General features: G+C 64.3%; 5 protein-coding genes across 5 annotated transcripts in view; 3 read left to right on the plus strand and 2 right to left on the minus strand.

Annotated features, from left to right (window-relative positions):
- Positions 1–117: 117 nt before the first annotated feature.
- Positions 118–4,042, plus strand: AMSG_09259 (uncharacterized protein). Its single transcript, XM_013899197.1, has 2 exons — positions 118–919; positions 964–4,042. The coding sequence occupies exons 1-2, from the start codon at positions 176–178 to the stop codon at positions 3,952–3,954; spliced, it is 3,735 nt and encodes a 1,244-aa protein (XP_013754651.1). The 5' UTR covers positions 118–175; the 3' UTR covers positions 3,955–4,042.
- Positions 4,043–4,737: 695 nt separating this feature from the next.
- AMSG_09261 (OTU domain containin protein) lies at positions 4,738–6,626 on the minus strand (the record flags this gene model as incomplete). The annotated part of the gene is made up of 2 exons (XM_013899198.1): positions 4,738–5,848; positions 6,618–6,626. The coding sequence occupies 2 exons, from the start codon at positions 6,624–6,626 to the stop codon at positions 4,799–4,801; spliced, it is 1,059 nt and encodes a 352-aa protein (XP_013754652.1). The 3' UTR covers positions 4,738–4,798.
- Positions 6,556–8,130, plus strand: AMSG_09262 (uncharacterized protein; the record flags this gene model as incomplete). The annotated part of the gene is made up of 2 exons (XM_013899199.1): positions 6,556–7,989; positions 8,088–8,130. Exons 1-2 carry the CDS (start codon positions 6,629–6,631, stop codon positions 8,128–8,130), a joined length of 1,404 nt encoding a protein of 467 aa, XP_013754653.1. The 5' UTR covers positions 6,556–6,628.
- A 50-nt stretch (positions 8,131–8,180) lies between these two features.
- On the minus strand, positions 8,181–9,908 carry AMSG_09263 (FAD binding domain-containing protein; the record flags this gene model as incomplete). The annotated part of the gene is made up of 2 exons (XM_013899200.1): positions 8,181–9,859; positions 9,890–9,908. The coding sequence occupies 2 exons, from the start codon at positions 9,906–9,908 to the stop codon at positions 8,181–8,183; spliced, it is 1,698 nt and encodes a 565-aa protein (XP_013754654.1).
- The window catches only part of AMSG_09264 (activating signal cointegrator 1), a gene marked incomplete at its 5' end in the record, with an annotated part of 2,841 nt that continues 2,361 nt past the window's right edge, over positions 9,907–10,386 (plus strand). Inside the window, one exon of the mRNA XM_013899201.1 lies at positions 9,907–9,919. Within this exon, the coding sequence (XP_013754655.1) occupies positions 9,907–9,919 (13 nt within the window). The remainder of the gene's footprint in view (positions 9,920–10,386) is intronic.

Here is a 10,386-nt window from a genome sequence, read left to right on the forward strand (position 1 = left end):
ACAATTCTTGTCTGAGACCACCACCACACTCACACACACACACACACACACACACACGCGCATGGAGGAGTCCACTTCCACTACCCCCTCCCCCTCCCCTGCCGCTGCTGCGCCTGCTGCCGACTCGCCCTCGCCTCCAGAAGCAGGCGCTCTGGACGAGAGCGTGAGAGTCAACATGGACAATGGAGCAGACGCAGACCTAGGTGCTCTTGTCGAACCCGAGCCTGAACCCGAGCACGAAGCCGAACCCAAACCCGAACCCGAGCACGAAGCCGGGCACGAAGCCGAACCCAAACCCGAACCCGAGCAAGAAGCCGAGCACAAAGCCGAACCCAAGCCCGACACGGCGCCTGCCGACACCAACAACTCGCCCGCAAAACACAAGTCCAAAGCCAAGTCCAAGTCCAAGCCCAAGGCCAAGTCCAAGTCCAAGCCCAAGTCCAAGGCTAGCAATGGCGACAAGCCATCGATCAAGTCCTCGCCCGAGCTGCGGGCGGGATACCCGGCTGGGGCATCGCCGATTCTGACGCCGACGGCGATGGCGTCGGGCGGGTACCTGACGTCGACTGACACTCATGCGCTGGGCATGGTGTACGCCGACCCAGGCGGAGCAATGGCGGTCATTGCGCCGCGACTCGAGGCGCACATGCCGTTCCGCAACGTCATCTGCACCTCCATCGACAACAAGTCGGGCATGTACATCGGCTCCGTGTCGGTGACGCTCTCGCGCGAGACGCCCGACCTCGACGGTGGGCGCAACTCGCTCTCGCAGTACTGGCACCTCCTCCCGGTCCTCCGCATCTTTGTGCTGACCTGTGAGACGGCTGATACGTACAAGCGCGACCACCGGCAAGAGCTCAAGTCGTGGCTCACCCGCGTCGCAGCGCTCCCAGTTCCGGCCCACTGGCTCGTCCTGCACGTCACCGGCGCGCCGTCCAAGGCCAAGGAGTCGCGGTTCAAAAGTCACTCACCTCCAAGATCAAGTCGGACCTCGCACCATTCGTGCCGAAGACCTCTGGCGGGCCTCGGCTGGTCCAGCTCGTGCTCGATGCCCATGAGCGTGAGTGGCTCGACCGGGCTCGCGGTGCTCCGCAAGGTTCGCGCCCGTCGCCGCTCGCTTCGCCGCCTAATGCCCGCAAGTACGAGGAGCTCACCACCGAGCTCGCCGCCGGCCTCATGGCCGGCTTCAACGCCCGCATTCTCGCCTTTCGCGCCGAGATCAGCCACATCACCGCGTCCATCGGGCCCGGTTGGAACTACTGTCGGTTTTTTGTGGTCAAAGAGGGCCTCGCGCTCCTCTACGAGCAGGCCTCGCTTCACATCAAGGCGCTGGAGATTTACGAGCATCTCAGTGGCATGCATCGCTCCGGTGAGGTCCCGCACACTCCGGGCGTTCTGGACACCTTTGGCACTGTCGACTTTGACCTTGCTGCCCAGCTGTTTACCCTTTCGGCGCTCCCCTACCGCGGCCTCATGTTCGAGTCCAAGATCTCACTCCTCGAGTTTCATGTCTATGTCACCGGACGCCGTGTCGCGCTCCTTGCTTCCCTCGGCTACACCGACCAAATGGCCGATGTGGCGCTTGCGTTTCTCTCCGGCGTCGTTCCGCAAGTCCGTTCGCTTCCGGCGTCGTCGTGGATTCTCCGCGGCGTCCCGCTGCCGGCTTCACCGGACGCGCCGTTTCTCAGCCCGCTCGCCCTTGTCGAGGCCTGGCAGGCACTTGCCGCTCTGGGTCTTTTACCGATCCTGGAAGCAGCAGCCGGGCTCGCCGATGAGCCTGACGCACCGCAGCCGCTCGAGCACCGGCTCATTGCAGTGCGGCTGGTTTCGTACGCTGCGGCCCACCTCGGCGCCTTTGGTGCCGCCATCGGTGCCCTGCCGTACACCTCGTTTGAAGCTGCGCTTCGCTCGGCGCCCGCAGATTCAGCTCAGGTCTGGACGCTCCCGCGCCAGTTTGAGACTTCGGGCCTCACGCAGACCGAGCCGACCGCCCTCTACGAGGTCGCGTCGCTCTCGGCGCTCGAGCTGCGCGACGCCTTTTACGTGGCGTACAACATTCTCCTCGCTCATCTCGTTGCGGTCCATGACGATGCTGGGCGGAGCCGGACGGCTGCACTCTTCCGCGCCGAGCTTGGCTACGTAGCGCTGGTCCGCGGCGACTACGCCGCGGCCGCTGGCCTCCTCGCCGGCATTTGCGACATCTACCACCACGAGCGCTGGCCGTCGCTCTACGGCATGGCCATGCTGCAGCTAGCGGCGACGCAGCGGGCGGCCCTGGCAGGCGTGGCAGCTGCCGGCTCAGCCCCGCCTCCAGAGCTAGTCACCGCCCATGCCACCACCCTCATCCGAGTGCTTTCGGCGCGCGATGTGACGCTCCCGTCAGCCTCGCTCGCAAATTCGCTTGCGTCCGAACTGGTGGCGCTCGCACCCCACGCCGCGCTGTCGCTCGACGCCAGCGCAGTCCTCGGCGCCCGCCTCAGTCTGGCCGGTGCCGCGCTCCAGGTTGCCCGCGGCGCAAATCTCTCCGAGCTACCTCTCGGTGCACCGTTTGAGCTCGAGCTCTCGTTCGACTCGGCGCTGGCAGCGCCACTCCCAGTCGTGAGTCTCGTCCTGCAGCTGGTCCCGGTGCTAGGCGACGACAATGGGCGCGGTTGCGAAAATGGGGAGGTTTTCGAGCTGACGCTCACGCCCGAGCCTGGTGCCACGAGCAACGACCGCTTTTTCTTTGCCGGCGCCGATGGCTTCCCGAGTCTCGGACCGTGGGCCGTGGCCCGGATCGAAGCGACCGTTGCCGACGCCCTGGTTCTTGTCCCGCTTGTGCCCGAGCAGGCGCTTGTTCATGTGGCAGCGCGCGAGGCGCCGTGGACAGTGGTGCTTGAGCACGGCGCGCCGGCGCATCGCGACACAGCATCGGAGCTTGTATTGGCCATTGCACCGACACCTGTCACGCTCGTCGATCCGCGGACGCTCGCAGAGGTGACCATCCGGATCGAGATTGCTCCACATAGGCCTGCAGGCGCCGGTCCGGTTCTTGTCATCGACTCGGGCCGCGAGCCAGCGCTGAGCGGCAGCGAGCATGCCCAGCTCCGCCAGTGCGAGGATGTGGTTGTCGAGTGGGTGCTGAGCCGTGTGTTGACCGAACACAGCTGGGAGGTTCGGGTGCCTGTGATGGGCATCGACGTCGGCACTGTGGTTGTCGGCGTCGAGGTGCAGTGCGCCGCATACGCGGCGGCAAGCTCGATGGTGGTTGACGTGGCGCCGCTGCTGGCGCCGAGCCTCTCGCTTCTGCCGGGCCGCGAGGACGGGCGGTGGTATGCCCAGCTCAAGCTGACGAACATCGCCCCACACGACATCGACGTGGCCGACATTGATCTGACGGCAAACGTGGGATCGGTGAGCGTGAACCGCGCATCGCGGTGTGGGTCGCGGTCGGCGCTGCTCGGACGCGGACGGACGGTCGGTGCGCTGTTTGACGTGCAGCTAGTGGGTGAGAAGAGCGTGGAGACGGTGGCGGACGTTGTGGTCGGCGTCGGCGGCGTCGGAGTGTGGCGCGAGCGCGTCCCGCTTGTTCTTGCTGTTCCGCGGCTGGAAGTCGAGTTTGTGCTCGAGCGTGGCCTGGTGGCCAACGTCTTTACAACAGCGCGGACGCGGCTGCGGCGGATCGACGGCAAGCTGGAGAGTGTCGAGCTGCGGCTGACGCTGGCGGTCGACAGCTCGGCGTGGTTAGTGGCCGGCAAGACAAGCCAGGTGCTGCAGGTCGGGAGTGAGTGGCGCGAGGTTGTGGTCCGAGTTATGCCGCTGCGGGCAGGCCAGCTGCCGATGCCTCAAGCAAGTGTCAACATCAGCGCGGCTAGCGAGTGGCCGGTGGCGTACCCGCCGCGTGGCGCCACCATCCGCATCCTGCCGCCACTGGAGATGCTCGCCCCGGCGCTGCCGGACCACATGATGGGTTAACCCTTAGCGGTACGGTCGTTCGGACGCGTTGTCGCGCGTCTCAAAGTGAACAACTCGATGATGCTTGACTTCCCAGTCACCGGCCGACGCTGCGCGACGCTTGCTTGGCCTGCGGCTTGAGGTGGGAGGCGCGCCCGCACGTGATGGCGGCCGACACGTAGATGCCCGCCTGACGATTTGCCGTCCCAGTGACGGGCGCCTGGAAGCATGGGCGATGCGCGCGAGGTGCCGAACGGCCCCGATCCGGAAAGCGGCGGGCGCGGACGGTGCGGAGCTTGTAGTTGACGACCCCGACGACTTGGAAGGAGAGCATGGCAGAGTTGAACACAGCGGCCGGGACAGGAGAGCGGAGGACGGTGTGGATCTTCTTGCGGCGGACGAGCTTGCCGGTCGGCGTGGCCGCGCAAGTGGTGGTGGCACGCCATCTTGTACTGGATTCTGGGCGCCGTGCTCATCAACGCGTACGCGCTCTACGCTGGCACGATCCCACACCCCGCCATAGCTCGCGTGGCTTTCCTTACGCCTCATCGACGCCCTCGCCGCCGGCGCCGACACCGTCAGCTACGCACCGTCGCGCAAGCGGGAGCGTCCCTCTGCACCGGCTGCTTGTCATCACCACATTCCCCAACAAGCCGCTCTGCGATGCGACTGCCTCGCCTGCCGGAAGCTTCATGGTAAGCGATCGCGGCCGCGGACCTTTTGTGCCGCGTGCGGCGTCCATCCTGCATCGCCGACTGTTTTCTGTTGTGGCAACCATGAACACATTGTACTACTCTTTTACAACAATCCATGGACGCTGCGACGTCTGTGGAGCGTCGCGGAGCGCGCGGCTTGCGCGATGGACTTAAACACCGATGTCGCCAAAATCGAGAACGTTTGCATCAGGCGCGGCTGCCGCCCGCTCGGCAGCCGCGGCCGCCTGATCGGCAACGGCCGCATCACGCCGCTTCAGCCGCTTCTGCTCCCGCTTCAGCCGCTTCTTGTCACGCTTGGTCATGCGCTTGGGCTTGACTGTCGGCTCGGCGGGACCATCGGCCGCATCGCACGCTGCGTCAGTCGCAGGCATTGACAATGCGGCAGCCACAGCGGGGGTCGAGGCGGAGGCGGAGGCCGCCGCCGCCGCCGCCGCCGCCGCATCAATCGTGGGTGGGCTCTGGTACTTGACGACACAGAGGTACTCGATGGCGGCGTCGACGTTGCCCATAAAGTCGTGCAGGGTGTCCCGGACAATACAGAGCGCGTCGGGACCTGACATGTCAGTCGCCTGCATGACGACAAGCTCTTCGTCAGTGGGCGCGCCAGGATCGCGTGGCTTAGCAGCCGGGACCTTGGGCGCGCCCGAGACGAGGCCGGCGGCAGGAATGGGATCAAAGGGACCGGTGAGCGGGCCAGCAAGCGGACGGACCGAAGCGTAGTGCTGCTGGTCATGGTAGGAGAGGTGCAGGGTACGAGTGTCTTCCGGAAAGTTGATGATGGACCAACGCGGCTCGTTGAGGCGGTGGATGATGATGTTGACCGAGTAAACCATGGAGAGGGCTTGGATCTCGATCTGGCCACCCCAAGAACGCGACTCACGCATGTAGGCGACATAGTCATCAAAGGGCTCGTCATCCTCGACAAACCATTGGTACAGATCCTTGTTTGCGGCGACATGGTCCATGACGGCAGCACGGATCTCTGCGTGGCTCGTCACCTCGCCATACAGCTGATCTGCAGCAGCGCGGAAGAGACAGTTTCCATCCGAGGCCACATCCTTGATGATGAGCGCTAGGCTCTCCATTTGCTTCTGAAACTTGACAAAGTTGGCCGAGTACACATTCTCATCACGCGCCCACTTTGCCCGATCACGGGCCTTCCGGGCGGCATTGCGAGCCTTACGCTCGGCTGCCTTGACCTGACGGCGATTGGCCACCACGTCCTCCCCAGCCTCCTCCTTTCCCTTGCCACTCTTGCCTCCCTTGCCACTCTTGCCTCCCTTGTTCCCCTTGGCTCCCTTGTTCCCCTTGGCTCCCTTGTTCCCCTTGCGTCGCCCCATATCGGCCTGCTGTCGCAGAGAGTGGTGTGCCACCGGGTGGAGTGGAATGGAAGGAATGCCAGGGGGGGGGGGGGGGGGGGGGGGGGGGGGATGGGGATTGGGGAGGGGATAGGGGGAGGGATAGGGATAGGGGGGATGGGGATGGGGGGATGAGGATGGGGATGGAGGGGCATGGAGGGGGATCGGGATCGGGATCGGGATGGGGGAAGGGAGGATGGGGATGATCAAACCATACCCCCTCCCCTCCCCTCTCCACACCTTCCCCCATGCCCATCTCATCCATTCCTAACCGATGCGCCATCATCCACGCCTGACCAATGCGCCCAACCAACGAACCACCGCCACCGCCAGAGACCCCCCCACACTGCCACAGCCACACTGCCACAGCCACCTCACCCCACCCACCCCCACCCTACCCCTACCCCCACCCCCACCCTACCCCTACCCCCACACACCTACACATACACACATACACATATGGCTGCACTTCCGTCTCACATGCGCAGAAGACCAGAAGAGCCACAGGCAGAGCAGGCAGCAGAGGCCAAGTCGTTGCCTGTGGCGGGTGGTTGGGCAGGCGCTGGCGGTGGCGATGGGGGGGAGAGGGGAGAAGCCAAGGCGGCGAGACTGAGGACATCGATGGCAGAGCAGAGGCGGAGAAAGGCGAGCAAGCAACAGCGGAAGACTCCTCCGCCGGCAGGTGGGGCTGGGCTGGCCACTGGTCGGAACTCGGGGAGACGCGGATCGGTGGTCCAGCAGAGGCTGCGGACACTGTCGTCGGGCAAGGGCGATGGGAGTGTGGCAAGAGTCCAGAGGCTGGGTTCGGTCTTTCGTCATGAGTCGTCGCTCAAGTCAGCACGTGGCGGGAATCCGTCGGTTGTCTTTGACTCGGTCGAGGGCAAGCGACTCATCGGCGCGTCGACCCGCGGCAGGCTCCTCGACGTGTTGCTTGATCTGGAGCTGGATCCAGAGTTTGCTGACAAGGACTTTGTGGAGACCTTTGTACTCACGTATGAGTACTTTATGACGCCAACCGAGCTGCTCGAGACGCTCATCGAGTTCTACTTTCCCGACATTCCCGACTCGCTCGATCCCATGGCGCGCAAGCTCTTTCTCCGTGGCGTCCGAGTCACCCGCGAGCGCATTGTGGCGGTGATGGAGACGTGGGTCGAGCAGGACGTGGAGGACTTTTGGTACACGCCGGGCCTGTACCACACGCTGATGGCTTTTGTAGATGATGCAGCGGCCGATACGACCGAGCCGCACATGCTCGACGCACTGTTCCGGGTCTCGCGCGCCGTCGTCGCCGCAGAGGCCTCTTCTGGACTCAAGGACGCGCCACTCGACGACGTGCGAAGCGCGGTGAGCGGCTTGCCGCGCGAGGTTCGCGATCCGGCAAGCTTCAACGTGCTCAAGATCTCGCCTGAGGTTCTCGCGCAGCAGATCACGCTCGTCGACCACGCGTACTACCGGTCAGTCAAGCCGACCGAGTGCCTCTGGCTCGGCCCAGACATGGCAGTCCGCGAGCTGTATGGGCCATCTCCCAATCTGGCGGCGTGGATGGACCGCTCGTTTGCGTGGGCCGACTGGGTCTGGGCATCGATCCTCAACGGGAGCAGCAACTCGGAGCGGGCCAAGCTCATCGAGCACTTTGCCGCCGTTGCCGACGCCTGCCTCCTCCTCCGCAACTTCAACACGAGCTGCTGGATCATTTCAGGCCTCCACGACAACACCGTGGCTGACAACCGGCTCCGCACTGTGTGGGCCAAGGTCAAGCCGAGCGTCAAGGCGCGTGTCGAGCAGCTCAAGGCCGACTTTTTGCAAAACGGCTTTGTACACTACAAGAAGGAGATGGAAGCCGACGCGGAGCTGCCGATGGTTGCCCTCATGGCGGCGTACAAAAAGTGGTTCGTCACCATCGACATGTCCAACAAGGACACCACCGCCGACGGCCTCATCAACTTTCTCAAGCTCCGTGACATTGGAACTACCATCCGCCGGTTCGAGGCCAACCAGGCCGAGACATATCTCTTCGAGCCCGTTCCTCACGTCCTCTACCACCTGGTCAACATCGATCGCTTTACTATGTCGCTCGAAGACGGGTGGAACAAGTCGCTGGAGATCGAGGCGTGGAAAGGTAAGCGAGCCCCGCCGCCACCGCCGTCTCGGGAGGGATGATCGAGAGGTCGTTTTACTCGAGATCGAGCAGGGCGTACGGGTTCGAGGCCACAAAGGCGTCGGACGACGATGACGACGACGAGTCAGAGTCTTCATCGCTGTAAGCGCCGCCGTCCGCGTCTGCAACGGGCGGAGCAATGGTGGTGTGCAAAAGACGGCGGAGGGCGGGCGCAACGCGCTTGGACGACGAGCGGGAGCCCGAGAGGTTGTGCGACCACGGACCGAGCTCGAGCGCAGCGTAGCCGCCACACACAAACACGTTTGTATCTCTGCCCCACTGGAGCTCCGGCGAGAGGACAGGGAAGCCGCGCTCGATCGGCAGGTCGAGGGCCGGTGAGGCCAGGAGCGAGGCGAGGAACGGCTCGGCACCGATGTCCTCGTCGGCGCCGGTGGCGAGGATGACCGAGTGGATGTCATCAAAGACCGGGCCAGACTCGCCGTAGCTCGGCTCACGGTCGGCCTTGCTCGGCTCCAGAGTGCCGGCAAAGGCGTCGGCGTCGGCGTCGTAAGCCAGCGACGCCACAGTGGCGTTCTCTACCAGCGTCAGGCGCTCCTCGGCGGTGGCAGCCTTGAGTGCGGCGACATAGCGTGGCGGGATGGAGCCGCCCGCACGGACGCTGTGAATCTCGTCGAGCCGCTCGTCGGGGCTGAGCGTGAGCAGCGCAGCCATGTTGGCGGCCTTAAAGGTGCCAACCCAGTCGATGGGCACGTCAAACTGGCGAGTGAGAATGAACGAGCGAGTGACAAGCGTGACGTGCTTGACGCCCGACGCCAGTGCGAGGTTAGCGATGTGAGCGCCAGTCAGCCCGCCGCCGACAATCAACACGTTGCTCGCTCGCTCAAAGACCAGCCGCCGCCCGCCTGCCCGCAACGGAGCCTGGCTCCCGGATCCATCGTCCGGGAGAGCGTCAAAGTGGACCTCGTAAGCGTGCTGGATCCGGCCGGCCGGGTACGCGCCCGGCTGTAGGCTCGCCACAAACTCGGGAATGGACAGGTGATTGGTGAGGCCGATAGCGAGGACGAGCGCGGTGGTGATGATGGTCTTGACCTCGTCGCAGTCGCCGCCAGCCGGCGCCATGTCGACGGCGTACTTGACGACGGCACCGGTGGCATCGTCCACAATGGGGCGGACGTCGACAACGGTGGCGTGGCGGACCAAATCGCCGATGCCGTACGAGTCGACGACCGAGGAGCAGAAGGAGGAGAAGAGGCGCGACGATGGGAGGAGGAAGTTCTGGCGATGGACCTCGTTGTTCCACTGCTGGGTCTGACCCCGGCGTGACTTGACCTTGTACGCCCGCTTGTTGTCAAAAAACGAGTCGATGGGTGTGAGCTCGGCATCGCGGCCGCAACTCTTGGCGTACGTCCGCAGGGCGAGGCCATCGCGAGGATCAGGATGATGAAAGACAGGCGAGCGAAGCATGGGAATGCGGAAGGCCTCAAAGTACCTGTTCCACCTCGTCATCCACTTGTCATCGGAGGCATCGATGACGGCCACATGCGGCAAAAGGCTCTCCACCGGCGGCACGTCGTCCTTTCGCTTCTGTCCGGGCCTCTGCTTGCCCGTCTTCCTCACCGCCGTCAGCAGCGTGTTGTGGTCCCGCTCGGTGAGGTGGTCCGGGTACGGCTCGATGATTCTTGCCACCACAGAGAGCGCTGTGGGTCCACCGCCCACCACAACCACCGCAACCTCTTCGCACTCATCACCGCCACATCCTCTACTCTGTTCGTCAGCAGACATGATCCGTCGAGGTGGGTGTGGGATGCCGATGGATGCAGGCCGGAGAGGGAAAGTTGGATGGATTGGCTTTGGATCGACTTGGCAGGCGACACACCGGGATCGGGGGAGTGGAGGGGATCAGGGGAAGTCGAGGGGAGGGGAGGGGGTCGAGGGATCGAGGGATCGAGGGATCAAGGGATCAAGGGATCGAGGGGTCGGGAGGGAGGTGAGCGAGGGAGAGAGGGGGATGGAGATGGATGTGATCGAGGTGGGGGAGGAGGAAGGAAAGGGTTTTGATTTGGAGGAGTATGTGGCGGAGATGTGGCGGAGCAGGGGGCAGGGGAGGAGCTGGTGATGATGGGGGGAAGGGAGGCGATTGGGGGCGAGGAGACACCGATCAAGACCTTGATCAAACTCATTGTCACCTAAAGTCAAGTATGTCCATGTCCACCATCGCGGAAGTGAGGGACCCCACCCCCGCCCTCTCCCCCCTGCCCAC

The sequence above is a fragment of the Thecamonas trahens genome (genome assembly GCF_000142905.1).
Source record: "Thecamonas trahens ATCC 50062 unplaced genomic scaffold supercont1.47, whole genome shotgun sequence".
Taxonomy (NCBI): Eukaryota; order Apusomonadida; family Apusomonadidae; genus Thecamonas; species Thecamonas trahens.

Excerpts from the sequence above, each read along its gene's own strand:
- AMSG_09259 (XM_013899197.1), top strand. The coding sequence starts at position 176 with ATGGACAATGGAGCAGACGCAGACCTAGGTGCTCTTGTCGAACCCGAG. Across the intron at positions 920-963 it reads CCCACTGGCTCGTCCTGCAC|TCACTCACCTCCAAGATCAA; the intron begins GTCACCGGCGCG and ends GCGGTTCAAAAG.